The 20,285-nt window shown below is 40.9% G+C and overlaps 2 protein-coding genes across 2 annotated transcripts; both read left to right on the top strand.

Annotated features, from left to right (window-relative positions):
- Window positions 1-459: 459 nt before the first annotated feature.
- On the top strand, window positions 460-6,065 carry LOC311253627 (major intrinsically disordered Notch2-binding receptor 1-like). Its single transcript, XM_084347708.1, has 4 exons — window positions 460-718; window positions 1,715-3,725; window positions 4,344-4,562; window positions 4,724-6,065. The coding sequence occupies exons 2-4, from the start codon at window positions 1,725-1,727 to the stop codon at window positions 4,925-4,927; spliced, it is 2,424 nt and encodes an 807-aa protein (XP_084203834.1). The 5' UTR covers window positions 460-718; window positions 1,715-1,724; the 3' UTR covers window positions 4,928-6,065.
- A 2,703-nt stretch (window positions 6,066-8,768) lies between these two features.
- Window positions 8,769-17,073, top strand: LOC311254436 (rac GTPase-activating protein 1-like). Its single transcript, XM_084348196.1, has 17 exons — window positions 8,769-8,898; window positions 9,329-9,437; window positions 10,035-10,237; window positions 10,452-10,606; window positions 10,870-10,939; window positions 11,084-11,137; window positions 11,347-11,421; window positions 11,570-11,684; window positions 11,798-11,937; window positions 12,080-12,244; window positions 12,351-12,446; window positions 12,626-12,824; window positions 12,978-13,083; window positions 13,336-13,468; window positions 13,620-13,728; window positions 13,880-13,988; window positions 15,130-17,073. The coding sequence occupies exons 2-17, from the start codon at window positions 9,350-9,352 to the stop codon at window positions 15,203-15,205; spliced, it is 1,893 nt and encodes a 630-aa protein (XP_084204322.1). The 5' UTR covers window positions 8,769-8,898; window positions 9,329-9,349; the 3' UTR covers window positions 15,206-17,073.
- Window positions 17,074-20,285: the final 3,212 nt, after the last annotated feature.

Genomic DNA, 20,285 nt, shown 5'->3' with positions numbered 1-20,285 from the left:
TCCATTCTGATTTCAGCAGAGTGCTACTACTCAGCGATGAAAGCCTTGCCCTTCTCTTACTCTAATGGCGTTTTAAGTACAACCCTTTATGGATGATAATGCAGAGTAATGGTGAAGACTCTGGGAGGGCTAAAGTCTGGCAGCCAGTCCTGCGTGTAGGCAGCAATCTAGCAGGCAATTTACCCTGGACCTTATGGTTTACTGTCAGTTTAGAGTTTTGGGAGTGTCAATTAGCAAACATCAATTTTTAATCTGCCCTTTATCCGCATGCTCAACTTGCGCACATAACCTATTATTGCTATGGCACCCTGAGAAAACATCCTCCAGGACCTGACCCACTCATGCACAGTGGAGTGTCCTGCCAGGAGTGTGTGTGTGTCTCTCCTCCAATATATCAATTAGAAAAGCAGGTTCACTGTTGACTTTGCATGTGGCGTCGCTGATCTGTGGTGAGGGGAACCCGTTTGGATGTATTTTAAGGTCCCTTAGGGGACTGCAGGGACTTGTGGGAAGATGACCTGATTTCCAATTTTCTCCTCCTGCCTGGGCTGTCGGCTAGTCGCTGCTACAAACGAAGAAGCCCATGAAAGGACTGAGAGAGAATGAGCTGCCCTGGATCTGTTCGGATTATGGCCTCGTTATTGACATAAACTGGATTTTATTCGATTTTTATTTAATGGACGCAACCGCGACTGTAATTCTCGTTCAATAGATTCAGGTAAGTGGAAATAACTCCCAGGCTCACTTCCGCTTAAGCTACACCTTTAGTAAGATGTTTGCAACCCAAATTGCATGTGCAACATTGAAATGTCCTTGGTGTTGTCCCAGCTGACGCACAAACACAACAGGGGACTCTCATGACAGATTGTTGCGCCTTTTCCAAGAGTATTTCCTGTCCTGTCCTACATATTCAGAGCGTTTTCAAAGTTACTGAATGGAAGTAAATTCATTCATCGATGCATCCCGCTTCAGTAGTGGACACTGTGTCCTGAAGCTGTTAATAGAAATGAGAGGATTAAAAATGTCCAGTGCGCAATGAGACGGCGTCATCAGATCAGATGATCGGTTATTTTAGGGCCTAAAAACAAGGTCGCTTTCCCACTCAAAGGGCTTTTTCCACCAGAGCTGAAAAAGTCTAATGACTGACATAAATCCCACAGATTATGTGCAAAAACTGTGTCAAATGTGAAACATTCATATTGTATCCAAATGAAACTTTTACTTTTAAGTCATTTTGTGGAGAACTGCTCCCCAATTCATTTTTAATACAAAGCGTACACTTTATGTACACTAGATCAACATGTAATACAATGATGGCATTAATAATGACCTATAATAAATAATAATAATCTATAATAATGTTCAAGAGAATATACATTAATACATAATAATATCCACTAATGTTTTGTTACTATTGCTTTAATATTCTTAACAATGTGTAATATCAATACGACATCATATTATTAATACATTATTATTATACTTTCATTAAAGGTTCATAACAGACTGGTGTTCTAAATTTAAATGCACTTTACATGCACTTCAACATCAGCTTGGATATGTAACTCTACCTGTGATCATGTGTGTGTCTCTTAAATCTCGCCTTAATGGATTTTTATGTGTCGTCAAAAGTACTTTGAATTGCCTTGTTTTTGAAAAGTGCTATACAAGAAATACTGCTTTGCTTTCCTAACTGCCTTGTTTTCCCTCTCAGGTGAGCAGCCATGGCTAATCTGCAGCAAGAATACCCTGGGGTCCTCCTGGGGATTCTGGAGGAATTGGCCAATATGCGGCAATTGCTGACCTTTCAGGACCTTTGTCGCATGGTCAGCACCCGCTATGACCTGGAGCACCTCATCGAGCTCAGGAGTTTGCTGTTTGCGGCTGCCAGCCGGGATCCCTGTTTCCCAGCCACTCTCTTCAGAGACAGAGTTTCCGCCAGAGGCCAGGGGCTATCACCAATAGGTGTCGCTGCTGACATTGTAACCATATTCAATCTTATTCAGATGACGGGCGGGGCCACTGATGACAGCCAACCAATGAGAGCCCAGACGGTCCTCCCTGTCGACCAGTCCCCTTCTCCCAGTCTGCCTGGAATCCACCAGCTGAACATTTATGCTCGAGAAAGAGCACGTGCCCACTCTGACTCCAGTGGCAGGCCTATCGATCAGCACTTGCTGTTTCCAAGACCTAATTACTCTGCCCGCAAGCGAGGAAGTCTTCCCCCAGATCCACTCTCACTTGTGTCTTCCCCTCCTGTCAGGGCGAGGGCTGTGTCTTTCGACTTGCCTCACACAACACTTTTGTATCCCAGTGGTCAAATCCCCAACGAAGTCATGAAGAATCTCTACCTGCCTTTGGAGACGGACAGCGAGTCTAGTGGAGATTCTGCACCCATAGAGGTGTTTGAACCGGAACAGGGATCATCTGTGGACCAGAAGAGAAACATGTTTAAGAAAGACTTCCATAACCAACCGCCTCTGATACCCCAGGTGACTGTAAGCAGTGACTCTTCCAGTCCCATCATGGGGCAGAAAGGCTTCGACAATCACAGCTTTGAAATGATTCCAAATCCTTACCCGTCACCATCAACAGTCCACCAATCGCCAGAGCAGCGGGCTAAACATGAGAGCATTGATGACCTGCAGGACTCTACTTACTTCGGACCGGGGTCAAACCCAGAGTGGTCCCCTCGGCACCTTCAACCTCCCAGGACTAAGAGACCCATCTGGAGCAACAAGAGTCACAGTTTGGAGGACCGGATAGGCCCGGGAAGCATTGGATTTGGGATGGGATCACAAGGGGGGCAACTTCCAAGACGATCAACCCCTGCTATCAGCAGTTTGGGGGAGTCTTCAGGATGTGAGAGTGGGGATAGTGGATTGCCAAGTCTATGTGATGTATTCAAGGCTCAGGGAACCCAGACAGATCCACCGGACACCCGGCGCCTTCGTAGCCTAGTCCATGCTGATCGCCTCTCCTTCATGACCTCATTAGACGACCCTGAGTTTGGTGAGGATGACATCAGTGCCATCTTTCGTTTCTTAGATGACATAAGCATGTGCGGTTCCACGGGAGTCCTGCACCCCGGTGATGGGTCAGCAGCCATTAATCAGGACACCCCTGAGGCCAGACGTGGCCGCCTAGGCCAACTCCAAAGGCTCTTCCACTCTCTGGAAAGCAGTGATGATGGGCTCAAGGCTAGTGTCTGTAAGCTGCTGCTCCGTATGAGTCAGATAGAGAGACAGTTGGAGTCACTGAACGATGTGAAGGCTGAGATTTCCCAGGTTCTGTCTGCTCTGCAGCGACTGGATGAAAAGATCCAGCAGCCTATCAGTGCTGGTGGTGGACAAGACACTGGCGGACGATGGCTGGAGCCTCTCAGCGGTGTCTCGTCCTTTATGAGCCACCCTCTAACCCCATCTGAGTCATCAGAGCCTCAGCCTCTGTCTGCGTCTGGGCATCTATTTCCAGGGACCAGCACTACTAGTCTGGACTGGAGCCGTTGGAACACTCCTGGGGAGCTATCAGAGAGCAGCAAAAGTCAGGCTGATTCAAAGGGGAGAAAAGAGGGGAAGAAGGATGCATCGTCTCGTCGTACCTCCAAAACCCAGCCGGAGGAGAAAATTGTCTCTGAAACCAAACAGCCGAATGTCACTAGCTCTGCGAGAGACTGGACAGTGTCATTCTCGAAAACTAAAGATGGCAAAAGTTCACATGGACAGGTAAAGCACTGAATACATTTTATTTTATATTTTCCATGATAGATGAAAAAAATAACTGTAAGATGAGGTTTCTCTGCATATGAGCATTACTTCTTGAACAAGATCTAACTGTGATCAGTTGTGAAGGCAAAGGTATGTGTTAGGCCTGTAGCTGGCCCTGTGGTCTGCTGGGTAGACACATGTGATTATGTGGTCGTGTGACTAGCTAACAAGGCCACTTTGTGGTGTATTAGTTTAAACCTGTATGGAAGGGCTGCACAAGTAATAGAAAATATTATTGAAATTGCGATATGGCCGATTGCAGAAGCTGCACTTTTTCATAAAGGTGAAATGTGTGACGAAACAGAATTATACTGAAGCGCTGTTGCGCTGCAGAGATGCTCTGACTATCATGATTGTAATAGGTTTTTCAGTGAAAATGATAATAATAAAAGTTTTGTCAGGGCTGCAAAGGAACATAGCTAATATATTCAAATGCACGTGCATGATTAGTGATGGTCTTTATTTAAACTAATAATTCCAACTTTGCCTGAATTTAAAATCTCTTTAAAGGTTAAAGTAGGTATTGCCATATATAAAGCATATATAAAATCTGTGTTTGGCCTATTTTCCCTCTAGGCAGATCCGTCAGGTAGCACCGCTAACCTGCTCTCCCAAAAGTCCTCAAACCTGGTCGAACAAGTGTTTAACTCGTCCCTGTTCCGCCACAAAGACAGCAGCCTGACAGGTGGGCTAACATCTGGGAAGATCATGGACCCCAGATTGGCTGAGGGGAGGGGAAGACCCATATGGACTGTAGATGACAGAGAGGCACGAGTCACCCCTTTTGATTTACAGGTAAGATTTGTTGATTTTGACAGGGCTTTTTGTAAAAACCCTATGTAATTACATTCTGTTTCCTGCTATGTCTCTTATAAAGTCAGTGGTTGTAGTCTGTACTTAATCCATATGAGTTTAAATCTGCTCTAAAGATCTCTAATTGGCATTGTGTTATTCAGGGCCAGGAGTCCCTGAACCCCAATAACATGGAGTTCTGGATGGATGACATCTACACTCCAGGCTACGATGGTCTACTCAGGCGTAAAGAGGCTGACCTCCGCCGGGCCAAGATCTGCAAGCTGGCTGCACTCATTGGCACTGCGGTGATTATCATTCTCGTCATCGTCATTCCTATTTGCACCATGGGCACACAAAGACCCTGACAGGGCCCACATTATTATTTATTATCAGCAACTGTGTGCTGTATCCAAGAACTTGCACGCCATCCGGAGATCAGTATAAGAGAGACTTTGACATAAGCACCATACAGCTGGATCAGTGATCATTTAACATTCAGCACCTCCCTAAACTTCTCTGCATGCAGCATCATTTTTATGACTTCAAGAAACAGGAGGATTCACACTGTAGCTTTCTTTGAAATCCCTCCCTTGTGCAGTTTCCAATGCCAAGTTTGATCCCCCATATCATATATTTATGTTTTTTGTTCTTAATAATTTCAGGTGGCTGCAAAGAAAGTGATTATGTGAGAAGGTTTTAAATTATTCTGAAATAACTCTGAGAAGATATGTTTAAACTAGTAATACTGAGCCATTGCAAAAGTGTCAATTTCCTTTTAATTTCACATTTTCTCTGCTCTTTTCTGAGAAACAAACACATTGTGAATCAGCTTCAGCCTCAAGCACTGCCTGACTCTTTCTCGCTGTTCTCTTGAGAACACTACAGGGCTTATTTCATGTGAGATAATAGTTTTATCAGTACATAAGAGTTTTACATCTACAGTTTATAAATACTAATGGATTTTGTGGTCAGGAGCGGCGTTTTTATTTTCCTTCTAGCTTGACTGTTCTTTTCTTTCCTTTAAGCAACAAGATATACTGCTCAAAGACACTTAAATCAATAAAAAATCATATTTTTATAGAGTTCCCTCCCATTTTTTCAAACTGCTCTTCAAGCCACCCATAAATGTGTTTTGGTTGGAGTGTTTACCAAGTGTCGGGTTTCAAAAAAGGGATGATAAAATTCTTGTTGTTGTTGTTGAGGCCGTGAAGGAAAGAGGGATCCTTTTCCAGGAAACACTCTCAGAGAGATATTCCACTTGTAATTCAATTGATGGGATGTTTTGAGTGCACCTATATGCATTAGCCTTCCCCTATATTCACTTGGCCAGAGCTTTTCCACATACCTGCAGACTCACTTAGTGGCAACAGATTCATCTGCCGTCCTCACACGGATGACAAAAGTAGTTCTATTTTGTAAAAACATCCTGTTAACTCAGGAGACTTTATGTTTGAATCAACTTTTTGTGCCAGACTTTAGTATCTATGGGGGGGTTGACACAGAAAACACGTACAGTTTTAAAATATAACTAAAGGCAATATAATATTTCTGCAATAAAAGCTACCTTTGTGAAGCTTGAAATGTTCACTTTTTGTTGAGACTTGTACAGATAAGGCTGTATTGCAATGTACAATGTGTATTACAGTCTGGTTAAAATAACAGGCACATACGATACCATATATTGTAATCTACTACAATCCCATCGGTAACCACAGCATCACACAACCAAATTGAACATCTGACACTATCTCAGTACTTGTATTTATTGCAGGGAGCATCCACACCCTTTATAGATATAAATGATTAATGTATGTTCAATAATAAATAAGCACCTTTTTTTAATTTATGGCCTAAATGCCAAAGTGGACAGAATGTGCATATTAATTTATAACCTATATCAAAACCTTGTTTCCTTCATCTGCATCCAGGCTTTTAAACTTTACTTTGCTTTGTGAGCACAAATATGCAGAGGATGTATAGAGGGTGTGTTCTGCTTCAATACATCCTCCTAAGTAGATGCATATCTGCCAAGTGTTCCCCAGGAGGCTGTTTGTGGATCCATTACCTCTCCAATGGTGCCACTGTGGAGGCCTAACCCTGCAGTCAGCACAATCTGCAGGTGCTTCCTCTGAAACGTCAGTGCATTAGAGCCTCCGGACACTTTGCTCACTCCTGAAATGCATTTATGAAATATGGACCTTGGTGTTGTCGTATCCATGCACCTTTTAGATGGTCAGTTACAAATCTGTGAAGTCATTATTCAGGTAAACACTCTGTCTTAAAAACTGCTTGTAAATGAAAGAAATATGTGCAGGTATTACAGTAGCCTGCAAGTTACTGGTGTGCAACGCTTTATATGATTGTGGGGGTGTATGTCGACTCACTGCCTGTCTGAATAAACTTGGCAAAGTGGTTATGTGCCTTTCACAATATGTTGTCTGAGCGGATAAACAATTAATTAAGATCTTACTGCATCAACTCGTAATGGTGAATGAAAAAGTGTCTCCTTAAAGCAAAATTAATAATTTCCCTTTTTGTGGTGAAGCAGCTGGTTGATACATTTAGCAGATAGCAGATAATAGTTCACTCAGTTTAAGAAAGAGCAGACAGTGATTGCTGTAAAAAGATAACTCTGGCAGTTAAATGATCCGTGACTGGAGGAAATATACATACAGAGATGAATAATTGACGAAGACAGAAAGTGAATATTGACTGACAGATCCTATTATCTCAAATCAACTCTAATGGACCTGCGGTATTCAGAACGCACACGCACAATGTTCTGGAGGTAAGTAATAATAGTCACACACATAAAATTCCTAATGTCTTATGGACTCCTACATGTAACTAGTTTGCAATTGATTTAGTGTTTGAGTGTGAGCGTTATCCTCATTAAATGCTGCTCAGTAGAGCTGCTGCTGCACCCAGATATGCCATCCAAGGTTGATTAATGATGCTGTTGTGTGCATCCCATGTGCCAGGCCCACAACAACAGAAGCACAGTCGCTGACTGTTTCAAAGGATTTTATGATTTCACACATAATTTCACCGTACTGCACTGCACACTTTGATTCACCGCAAGGAGAGCAGGAGGCACAGATATCAGACTGACTCACCTCAAGCAAGTCTGACATTTCTATTTATTGTGCAAAAATGGCTCATATATCAAAGCTTTTGGTATTATTATTGGAGCTATAGGTACAGTTAGTAGGTTAGATGCATGATATGTGACAGTAAATATACAGTAAATAAATAAATACACTTTATTTATTTATTTTCATTTACTCTTTGCAGATTGAATGCCACATCAGAGCTAAAGCTGTACATTTTAAAATCAATTTGTTTTATTGGCAATAAAATAAAAAAATTAAAAACATGATGCCAATACTTGAAAAATTATGAAATCTGATCAAACAAACCCATAGTATACAGTAGTATACGTACTGTATATACATACATGTAAATATATCTATGATTTAAGTACATCTAAAGCCAGAAAATAAATTGTTGCTACTCAAGTACATTTAATCAGATACTTGACTTTTAGCTATAAGTACTTTTAAGTATGGGTGACTTTCACCAAAGTGATATTATTACTGTTACTCTTTTGGGTACTTTTTAAAAACACTGTATGTATGTATGTCCCTCATGTCCTCTGAGGTCTTGAAATGGTTAAAGAAAGCTGTTTATCAATTGATAAAGAATAGGACAAAAGTGTAAGTAATTTCGACATGAATGTGTCAACCAAATCAATGTCAAATTAAAAAGAATATATATGCATGCATGACGATATAAAATATATACACTATTTTTTAATATCGCCCTCCTTATTGACTGAGTAATATATTAATTTAAAAAAAGATGCATTTAAAATAAAATGTAAATGATTTCTGTTTTCACCATACAGTGCAATTTCATTTTCCGAAGTATATTTTAGACTGCAATTAAAATGTTTAATGCCATAAAATAAATGTATTTTGAGTATTAAACACACAACACTCTCCTGTAGTGATACCTTATAGTGTATTATGTAGATACAGTGATTGGAGGTATAGTAGTCCAGATTGGGAACCAGAGGAAACAGCACAACCACCTGCAGTTCCAACTCTGGCTGTGTGGGGGCGATAGAGCGCCCCGACCTCCGCTGCAGCAGCCGCCGAGGAAGAAAACCGGCGCTGATTTTGAACTGTCTGGAGGAATGTGCAAACTATCAGACAGGTGTGGCTCTGCTGCTACTGCTGCTGCTGCGGGAATAAACGTCTAACTTCTGCTTTTTAACATCGGACGTTGTTACATTACATGTCAGCCGCACGGCCACAGGATAAACATCGCACAGGTAACGGTTGTGTGTTTTGTTTTTTTCTTTTGAACAACGTAACGACAGGAAGCAAAGTCAGGTCAACACAAGCTTGCTAACGTTAATGTTAGCATGCAGATAACTTCATCACATGCACAGGAACGTTATGCTAGATCTGGCGTGACATTAATTTAACGTCAGCTACCGTGCTGTTGAGTTGTTTTAAATAGCGAGAGTTGACACAATACCGAGTTACGTTGTTTTTCTTTCGTACTGTGATGTAGTTTTTAGTTTCATTTCACATGTGACATGTAGTCTTTGTAACGTCAGTGCTCTTCCAATGCTAACGTTAGTCCTGAACTGGGCTTATTCAACGCTAATAACAATGTACAACGACAACAAAACAAAGTTAACATTAACTAGCATTACCATTTCCCTACTAATCTAACTCATCTGATGTCAACCCTAGCTAGCCCAGCTGCAGTCAGACATGATGGAGTCGTCTGTGGCGAACCTGTACAACCAGTTTCAGAGTGTGAGGGCCCAGGTGGACTGTCTGAATGAGGGCATTGAACCACGTAAGTTATTTCCACACTGGGTTTTGGTATTTGCCACCTCTTTAGAAGCCTGTCAGTGAAACCCACAATGGAGTTTAAGTGCTTGTGTAGCGTTAGTGTCTAGTTAGTCTGAGGTGGCATGGTGCTTACTTTAATAGCAGTATTATTGAGTGTGTTCCCATCCCAAATTGTGTATGTTAGTGCAATGAGTTTGTAGCCACGGACAGTAAATGCAGAACTAGTACTGAGTATTTGCTTTATTAACTAAAGGCTGACAGGATCAGGACTATAGACTTGCTGTGGATACTGATGGTGCAGCCCCTGCCACAGATGGGGGTCGAAATAGCGGGTATTGGGGTGTAGTAAAAATTACCATTTCAGTAGCCCATATAATGCAATTCATTTCCATTTTAACTAACAGAAAAGCATTGTTATTCATTTGCTCACTTTACAACAGAGCACTCTGTCTTTTTGTCCTCTAGCTAAAGGCAATTTGCATATTTGCCAATAAAAACCTACTGAATTTTGGAGGCCTAATACACAGTGCCACCACAGAGGAAAGTACTATATAGTACACAGAGCTGATACAACAATCTCCTCTTCCATTGTCTCATTCAGAGTTCCTTCAGATGGCAGTCAACTTTGAGGATTGCCGTAAAAAGTGGCTGCGGACAGGCGAGGAGCTGGTTTCCTGTAAAGAGGTGCTGTCTAAAGCAGAGACTGAGAGGGGAGCCCTGGAGGTCAAACTGAAGCATGCACGCAATCAGGTGGATGTGGAGATCCGCCGACGGCAGAAGGCCGAGGCAGTCTATGAGAAGCTGGTTGGTGAAATACTACGTCTGCAGGGTTTTAGGGGAAACACAGGAAGTTGGGAAAAGGAAAATGCCTTGATTATTATTTCCATATAATGCTACTGATAACTGCACTTGGTAAAGCTCACCTTACATGTTTTGTCTGTGAATAACCTTTGTCTAACTGGTGAATGTTCATTGTCACTAAATAATACATTTCCCTGTGTTTTTATGTACATAATAGGAACGTCAGGTACAGCTGATCCGGGACCTGCTGTTATCAGAGAACAATGGCAGCAGTGTCCTCCTGAGTGAGGAGCAGCGCTCCGCCCTGGCCTTCCTCAGCGCCCACTCCCAAGCAGCACAGGCTGCTAATAACAACCTCAACTCTAGTCGAAGGTCAGGTCCTCCTGGTCTGGTTCTCAAATGACCATTGTTGTTTAAGAATAAGATAGTAACGGTTTTAGGTTCCTCCTAGCATGATGCCTCATCCTTTCTTGACCTTGCTTACATTAAGGGTACTGTACTATTGCACTTTGTTTAGCGAATGAAGACAATGTCTGCAATTAACACTGTAGGAAATTAAATATGTGAAATAAAAGTTCCTGTATTAAAGCTTGTTTAATTCAACAGAACATTTCGTTTCATTTTCTATCTTACAGGTTAATGACCATCGATGAATCAGCTTCTTTGCTGTCAGACATCAGCTTTGACCAAACGGACGACTCTCTGGTATACTGACCCCGTTTCTTAAAAGCATCACTGTTTATTTTAGGAGAACTGATGGTTTGAGGATCAGATAGTGGGACAACAACATCAAGGGACTCTTTTTGTGAACTGACCTTCTAAGTACTATAGTCTAACTTTTTTCTGTAGGACTGGGATTCCTCTGTGATGAAGAATGTGAGACTGCGGAAACGCCAGAAACGGGTGAGTCATGTCTTCGTGTGCTTTCTTACATGTCTTGATGACGCAGTAATTTTGACGGTTTGTTTCAGGGTAGGTATAAAGGCACTCAGTAGTTTGATTATTTGATTCTTTCTATACTTCAGCACAGTCTTGCTGTTTGGCTGCTGAAAACTGTAAAACGATCTATGATGATGTGTTTTTGAAAGTGAATTGTCCATTTTAATTTACAGCGTTCCTCCAGGAAACTTGAAGTTCCTCCACAGGCAATGAAGAAACCTCGCTCCACTGGACGCAGATCAGATAGGGTAATGCTGACCTCTGCAGCTGAATGCACAATATAACACGAACGTCTGAATAACTGTGCTTTGGGTTAATATTTTATTTTTTAATCGAACACTAATGTCCATCAGGTTGGTTGAATAGAACATGAATATCTTTTTCTACATGATTCAGATGAATGAGTCTATAGTGGCCAAAACCACCATCACCGTGCCTGCGAATGGTGGTCCTGTTGAAGCTGTCTCTACCATTGAAACTGTGCCTTACTGGACACGCAATAGAAAGAGTGGTGAGAATTTTGTAGCTCTATTCTGATCCTCCTAATGGGACCTTACAACAAAAAATTAATCAGACTGACTTTGGGTTTTTAGTAACATGTGACTGTGTCTACATTTGCTCCAGCATGGGCTGATACCACCACCACTGACCAATCTGAGACTGTCAGTGAGGCTCCCAGCACCCCAGTGCCAGAGATCCCAGTCCAACTCCGAACCCACAGAGCTAAAGGAGGAGGGAAAAAGCACCACTTCATCGCGAAAACAGTAAGACTGTATACTTACTGTGAAAGTGAAGCGTTTCAGATTTAGACGGGCTATTTACCTGCACTACCAGCTGCTTCAACATATTGGACTACTAATTGACACATCTGCTCACCTTCGGCACTGTGTTCCCTCTCTCACTCAGGTGATAAAGTCTGAGTTCTGTGCATCGTGTGGAAGAAAAACAAAGTTTGGCAAGATGTACCTTCGCTGCCAGGATTGCAGGGTGGTGAGCCACCCAGAGTGTCGTGAGCGCTGTCCCACGCCCTGTAATCCCACAGCTGTTGGCACTCCCATCAACAACACAGAGGTACAGTTGTCTCATTGCTTAATGGCATGTTTCCACTCCATAATCTTTCATTATTTTCTATTACTTTGATGTTGCCTACATATAAATTGATGTATTTTGTGTGCAGGCCACCCTGGCTGACTTTGCTCCAGTTACATCTCCCAAAATCCCAGCTTTGGTTATCTACTGCATTAAGGAGATTGAACACAGAGGCCTCAATGAGGTAAAACAGACTTCATTCAAGTCCATGTTTACTTGTCACCTTTATGTTATGCTCTGATCCTTTCTCTTGAACGATAATTGTGAATAATTTCTCTCTAATTACTCATGTCATTCGGTAATGTTGTATCACAGGCAGCCAGACAATGAGAGCCGGTTTCTTTTATCTTTTCTTTGCCCCAGGTTGGCCTGTACAGGGTCTCTGGCCAAGAGCGCATGGTGAAAGAGCTGAAGGAGAAGCTGATTAGAGGAAAGACTCTGCCACCGCTTAACAAAATAGACGACATCAACGTCATTACAGGTGTCCTCAAAGACTTCCTCAGAAGCCTCCCAGAGCCGCTGCTCACCTTCCACCTCAACAAAGCCTTCATGGAAGCGGCTGGTGAGTATTTCTGCGATTAGAATCACTACAGACCTTTTAATGTGTCTGAATTTTATATAACAAGTGTTTTAATCACGTGTATAAGAGCTCAGTGGGATAGAGGGAACAGGTATGTGCATGAGTATGACATGACTGGTGTTAATGTTTTTGTAGAAATCCAGGATGATGGCAACAGTCTCGCCATGTTGTATCAGAACATCAATGAGCTGCCTCAACCCAACCGAGACACTCTGGCCTGCCTGATGATCCATCTGCAGAAGTAATTTTCATTATATTAAATTACAGCAGAGCTAAGAAACCCGTTTTGTTCTGTTCTTACTCCCTTCTGCTCCCATTACCTTCCCTTCATTAGACAAGACTTATGCAAGCAAATACTTTATTTTTTTCGATATTTTCTAAAGTTTGAGACACGAGTGAGCAAGCATGACCTCCTACATCTCTGCGGTAACTCTGGTGCAACTTTAATTGTAGTTAAGACTGTGTGTAATATTCCACCCCTCTCTTTTTCCAGGGTATCTCAAAGTGCGGAAACTAAGATGGATGTGAACAACCTGGCCAGGGTGTTTGGCCCTACCCTTGTGGGTCACGCTGTTGCCGACCCAGACCCTATGACCATCCTGCATGACACAAACAGACAACCGAGGGTAAAGTGATTAACTCCTCTGACTTAACATTACATTCAGAGCCCCAGTCTAGTGTTTATTAACACATTTTCATGAGTGATTTCGTTTGTCGATATCTGTTCTTTCAGAGGGATTTGAATAAAAATACTGGATTTATTTTATGTTCTTCTAGATTGTAGAGCGCTTGCTCAGTATTCCAGCAAGGTACTGGGGTCAGTTTGCTTATCCAGATAATACAGGAATGGACAATGCTCATCACACGGAAACTCCAGACCACAAAGGTAAATCACTGACAGGTTACACTAGAGAATGAAAATACACATCATATCATAAGAAATTAAAACCAATCTGTTTTTCATTTTTAATAATTTGTACACATGTTTGGTTGAAAAAATTAGTTGAGGTTGTATTGGTCTTTGATCTTTGATCTAGTGAGCGTATTGGGACCAGTGACCACTCCAGAGCACCAGATGATGGCCAAAACACCTTCCTCCAGCTCGCTGTCCCAGCGCATGATGCACACCTTCTCCAGCACCAGCCTGTAAGCCCACACCTACACTGACACACACACTCTCGCAGTCACTTAAAGGGTAACTCCACCAATTTTACACAGTAATGTGTGTTTACCAGAGGTGGGAATTGTGGAGTCATCAAGTCATCTCCATGCCATGTATTTGTTCTGATCATGCACTAAACCAGCTGAGTCCAATCAGCACAGCTCTTCAGCCAGGAAGGTGAGCTAATTAGTGAATGCACCTGGTTCAGTGACTGAGCAGAACAAATACATGGCATGGAGATGACTTGATGACTCCACAATTCCCACCTCTGGCGTTTACAGGTCTTGGGGAGTACTACTGCATATGTGAAAAAGAGTAGTATAAAGCCTTTTGTGGCTCCAGAGGAAGCGGCGCCAGGTTTTTGAAAAGAAAAAAGAATGCGAAGAATTAAAAAGGCAGTGTCTTTTTTTTTTTTTCACATGCAGTTATACTTCCCAAGACCTTTAAACGCACATTAATGTGTAAAATTGGTGTGGTTAGTGTTAAATACAAACTAGGGTTGCATGATGAGAGCGGCACATCATCAGTATTGGCAGAAAAAAGGCTTTAAAATGTAATGTCAGCATCAGCCCAAAATAAACATTTCTGCCGATAAGACAACGCTTTAATTATGTGTATGACTAAGTGGTTTTCCTATTTTGCCCACTCATGTTTACTTTTTGAAAAGCATTGTATGTCTGCATCTGGCATAATAGCCTATTTTGCATAATAATATGTTAAATGCACTACAGAAGAGACTTGACTGAAATTGGGTTGGAAAAACAATATTTGCAAATATCTGTAACTCTGTGTGGGAGATGCCGGTTGAACATGGGTCCTTTAGTCGAAGAGCAATGAAATCCTAGATAAACATTTCAGTCAAGATCCAACTTTAATAAAGCTTGAACTTTTGAAAGTTTGAGTGTAAACATTGTGGCAAACATTTTTAGCTTTAATGAACTAAACATATTAAAGCTTGTCTCAAATAATCAACAACTGAATGTATTTAATTCAGTTGTCCACATGTATGGATTCCTGTTTTTACCTCTAAACATTTGTTTTCACATTTTTGTTTGTTCCTGTGAAGCTTAAAATTCTTCTCTCTGCCCCCCTAATCCCTGATTCCACCCCCAACCCCACCCTTAGATTTGGGAGCAAGGGCAAAGCATCAGTGGCCTCTAACCGCCAGGGCAACTTCTTCGCTTCTCCACAGCTGAAGTAATGGCAAAGGAGGAAAAAAAGGTTCACCTTTATTGTATTTCTTGGTTACTTACTGCAATTACTAAATATATATTCACATAATCATGTGGGAAAACTACTGTGCAGTTTTTTTATTCAAGTATTTTATGCAAGATTTTCTAACCAGATTCTTTCTTTGAAAATATTCCTGCACACAAATGTAAAAGTTTTTTATATCTTTGATTACTAATGATTTATTATTGACCAAAACTGTGGCGACATCGACGTGATTGTAAAAGGTTTGAGGGCTTTAATGACCAAGTGGACATTACAAACCAAGTCAAGGTTTTTAACCTTCTGCTTGGTGTTTAACACATGAGTTAGATATTCAGAAGCTATGCTTTCACTGGTGTTGGTCCATCTTTGTATCTGTGGTTGTAATCACAGCAACAGGGGTGCTCGAGCACTTGTGAAATACATAGCTGCACCAAACAAAGAGAAAAAAGTATTATTGGCCAGTGTCTTTTTGTCTTTTGGTCATTGTCCTGAAACTAACACATCATTTGTTTTCATGATTTAACATTTTTTTATATATATTTATGTTGATTGTGTGCCATGATGTATACCAATCATGACAATTTATATACTTTAACAATGTAAACACTGATACTAAATGGGAATGATGTTGCATTTTGCACTGTATCTGTAACAATCTGAGTAAATGTCCTTTATATCTGTGAGTACACACCACTAGAGGCTGCCGTTGCACCACTTTTGATGTGCAAGCCTTAACCAATGAAGATAATCTACTGTAAAATATGAGAACAACAAGTCAGTATTACTGACACTCATTGAAAATACTGTAAAATCGATACTGTAAATAAGATCTACAACAGTTCAGCCAATAGCCAGAGATGTGAGGCTACCATGATCTGTGTGGTCATCACAAAATAAAATCTGGAGCTTTTTTAATTTGTGAATGTGAAAACTGATTTGCATGCTCACTTACGCTTTTAAAGGGTAACTCTTGCAATTTTTCACATTAAACTGTGTTTACTGGTCTTGGAGAGTACTACATGCAGAAGTGTAAAAAAAAAAGTAGCATAAAGCCTTTTGTGGCTCGAGAGGAAGCTGCATTAGACAGATAAATTGCCTTCAGTGATGTCACTCACTGGCTAAGTTGTATTATGGGTAATGTAGGCACCGGGTTTTGAAAAGGAAGAAGAATGCATGGAATAAAAAAAAAATAGAGGAGTGCAGTGCTTTTTGAGTGGATTTAGTTTCAAAACCTGGCTCCTACATTACCCACTATCCAACTTAGCCACTGAGTGACATCACTGGAGGCAATTGATGAGATTATATGCAGTTTTCACTGGACCTTTTATACTACTTTTTGTCACATATGCACTAGTACCCTCCTGTAAAGCACTTATATATGGAAAATCGGTGACATTACCCTTTAAGTATTTGCATCCACAGTAGCTTACTTTTACTCACCACTTATGCACAAGAAGTGATTCTTCCCCTGAGGAATTTCTCTCTGCTGCTCTCACTGTTATCTTTCTCAGCTCCAGATTTAAATTTGACGATGACATCACTGGTTCAAGTGTAAGTTGTTTAGAAAAAAACGATTCAGAGTATTTAGTCACTAAAACCAAATCTTGCCATGTTGTGCCTGCCGGTGAAGAAATGTGTCTGGGACTCCAGTTCTACTAAATTATGTTTTATATAGTATTGTACATTTATTCCATTATATTGTTTTATTTCTGTAATGAAATTTTGTCTAACTGATGTAGTTACTTTTCCCCAAGAGTTTATGGACTTAATTTTAACAATTATTTCTTTGTCTTAGCTCAAATAAGATCACACAAAAGTCCATGGTTGAGCAAAAAATAAAACATCAAAAGACTGGCTCTTTTGTCTGGGTGGATGTTGTTCATGCGTGAGATGGGCATGTGGGGCGAGGAACCCTGCTGAAACGAGCCTCTGGAGCATTTGAGGCATACATGTAGGATGTTTTGTTATCACCAATTCAACCTAAAAAAAAAAAGAAAAAACCCTCTCACACCTGGACATGGATTAGTGTTACCCTATTAACTGTGAGTGTGTTATTAATGCCTAATTCAGGCAGCCTAAAGCCTCCATTGTTGTTTAACACTCTTCATCTTCATTTTCCCCGTGTAAATTGAATGTTGGCCATTGTTATTCAAGATCTTCAGTGAAAGACCAAAAAAGCACAGTGCCAGTTATTCCAAAGCCGATGTGGTGCTGAATCATAATGCAATTTGGCTCATTGTTCCAATAGTCATTACAGCTATTTCCATAATCTATTGGGCTGAGTGGGCAGGCGATGAGGTCTAACATTATTATGAATTAAAGCAGGGATCATTTATACATCTTATAGTTATTCCATTAACAGTTGCTGTGGAGAGCGCTAAGCCAGGCTGAACCCATTGACATACATTTTATATTGCCTCATTCAATACAGAGCCTCACCAACACACGAGGCCCCTTTGAGATGTAAGCCCAGCTGTTTGGGGGGGTAGAAATAAAAATGTGTGCAGAGTTCATCCAAATTAGTTTGTTCTTGCTTCCTTTCTTACACACACACACACACACACACAAAGAGAGCCTTGAATGACTGCGGAGAAAACCCTCCAAAAGTGTTTGAATTTCAAATCGGCATTAATAGTTCATTAGCCTGAAATAGGGTCTCCTGTGTGTCGATCTGTCCTCTCATCAGGGGATTGTGTGTTTATTTATGCTGTACGGTGCTGCAGACATCAAACAGCTGGCTGTGTACAGTGTGTCTCTGTAGCTGCGTATTCCAGCATGCCCCAGTGTGCAGTGATAGAGCTCCACTCTGCTGTGGGACCAGCGAGGGCCAAATGAGTAACTAGTCCAATTAAGAGCTCTTAAATAAATTACAATGTAAGCTGGTAAACACACAACAACAACAGCACTATTTAATTCCTCTATTTATGCAGTGAACTGCAGGAAGTGATGCCGAAGGAACTGTTACTATCTCTGGAAGCTGAATACAATCAATACATTATTTAATTTGGTTATTGCTGTTATGGACTTATTGAAAATACAGTCTATATGTGTCAAGCTCTTGCTGCAGCATGTAGTGAGGTCAGGGCAAATAATGTTAGCACCTCAGAGATGTTAACTCAATAACTGCCAGTCAAATCCACCCACCTGTTCATGTATATAATCAATATGTGTGCTGAAGTAAAAGGCCATGTTAACCACTAGACACATGGTCATTGTTTTATGTTACAAATGTCCAAATGCAAAGTGTTTTACATATTTTGTCACTAGCTGGGAGGCATTTCTATGTTCTTGCTGTCTTGTTATAGAAGCTACTCACCAGTTTCCGCTGAAGGATTAGGCTAGTCATCGTTCAGATGTGCTTTTGGAATCACATAAGAATGAGCAGGAGAGAAGGAGCTGTTTGTCAGGTTAAGGGAACAAAAGCATAATGCTGCAAATGTATAAACATGAGCTCCAGGACCAAAATAGTGCCTCCTTAGCAGGCTGAGCATGTGCTTGAAAAGTGGTCCTCCAGATTTGTTCCTGACACTGTTTTCAGTGAATTATGTGACAGATTGTGTGATCAATATGCTTTCCATTTGGCAAATTAAACATACAACGCTGAAATACCAAAACTATGTTCTGCACTTGGCTTATAAAATCCCTGAAAAACAAGACAAGAGTCATTGTCCAATCTAAGCCCAAGTAAAGCCTGTGAGTTTTTTAACTGCAAATAATTGTCTGGCTTGTTGGCTTTCAATGCTCTCGCTCTCTCCCTTTATCTCTTCTTTTGCCTTCATCCCTCTATTCCCTCTGTTTTTTTTCTCCTCTCTGCTACCTCTCCACCCCTCCTTTGAATCGAACCGCCGTCTTCGCCGGCTACCATGCATGGTCGATACCTTGTTACCACAGAGAAATCAATTATCTCGACCAAGCAGCAGGGGAAAGAGGCAATAATGAAAGAATGCTCCTCCTTCCCAGACGATAGCCGTGGTCATTAAATATGAATTTATCATTGGCTGAGGAGATTTATGGAGCGAGATGTGGGCCCCGAGTTCACGCTCTCTTTGCAGCATAAGTTCAAAAGCCTGGTTACAAGTGTAAATTATATGGGTAACAGGTTGTCAGGCTGCTGATGTGATGTGTCCTAAATCTTAAACAGGGACTTGATTATTTCAGTCCAGGGCTGTAATTATGATATATATTGGGGTGGGGGCACATACCCACAAGATTCAAATGTCCCCCAATATATTGATATGCTGTATATAAATTGCTATGCTATGACAGGCAACCAAAATCCAATCCAAAAATCATCACAAGCAAGTCTAATCTTAATCGTAAGTTAATTTAACAAATTGCCATTATTATAACAAGCGGTACTAGTGTTACGGTGTACTGCAGTTCTGTGTGTGGTTTGAAACAACACAATGTCAAAGACAGTACTGTCTCTCTATTTTCATTACTTTCTATGTATTTAAAGAGAGAAAACTAGTGTTAAGTATAGGCTATATCTCTGTAGACTGTGATAGTATTGTAAATTGTTATGAAAATAATGGTTATTGTCTTGTTGCATTCCTGTCAGAATGTTGAAGGAACAGTTCACCCAAATATGAAAATTTAGTCAGGGGGGGTTTGCTGTGAAGCTCCATAAATGTTTTAGGGACCATGAAACTTCATCCTAGTGTCCAGTGACATGAGGGTGAGTAGATAATGACCGAATTTTCATTTTTGGGTGAACTGTTCCTTTATTATGACCCATATTCACGTTATTGTTAGTTGGTCAAGTCTAGGAGCCGTAATAATTATTACAGCAGAAAAGGAGGAAGTCAGGTGACGTGTTATAAAGAAAAAAATAAAATGAATGAATGAATAAAAGTCCACATGAGGAGGAGGTTGGGGTGGACGGAGCGATCAAACATACAGAGGACGTTCACCTAGGAGACCTATGTTTGTGTCCCGTCTGAAACCATGAGTAAAAGATGAGTTATTTTAAGTTAGTAACGTAGTCAACTTATGACAAAATATGACTTGTATGGATGCAAATTAATCAAAATTTTAAAATTAAAATAAGTGATACATTTAAATAC

The sequence above is a fragment of the Pagrus pagrus genome (genome assembly GCF_965226575.1).
Source record: "Pagrus pagrus genome assembly, chromosome: 3".
NCBI classification, from domain to species: Eukaryota; Metazoa; Chordata; class Actinopteri; order Spariformes; family Sparidae; genus Pagrus; species Pagrus pagrus.
This window is presented reverse-complemented; position numbering and strand designations above follow the sequence as displayed.

Bases quoted from the DNA above. Each gene is read 5' to 3' on its own strand.
- LOC311253627 (XM_084347708.1), top strand. From the start codon at position 1,725: ATGGCTAATCTGCAGCAAGAATACCCTGGGGTCCTCCTGGGGATTCTG. The intron at 3,726-4,343 runs GTAAAGCACTGA...TTTTCCCTCTAG, and splicing joins GCAAAAGTTCACATGGACAG to GCAGATCCGTCAGGTAGCAC. The intron at 4,563-4,723 runs GTAAGATTTGTT...TGTGTTATTCAG, and splicing joins TCACCCCTTTTGATTTACAG to GGCCAGGAGTCCCTGAACCC.
- LOC311254436 (XM_084348196.1), top strand. From the start codon at position 9,350: ATGATGGAGTCGTCTGTGGCGAACCTGTACAACCAGTTTCAGAGTGTG. The intron at 10,940-11,083 runs GTATACTGACCC...TTTTTTCTGTAG, and splicing joins ACCAAACGGACGACTCTCTG to GACTGGGATTCCTCTGTGAT. The intron at 12,245-12,350 runs GTACAGTTGTCT...TTTTGTGTGCAG, and splicing joins CTCCCATCAACAACACAGAG to GCCACCCTGGCTGACTTTGC.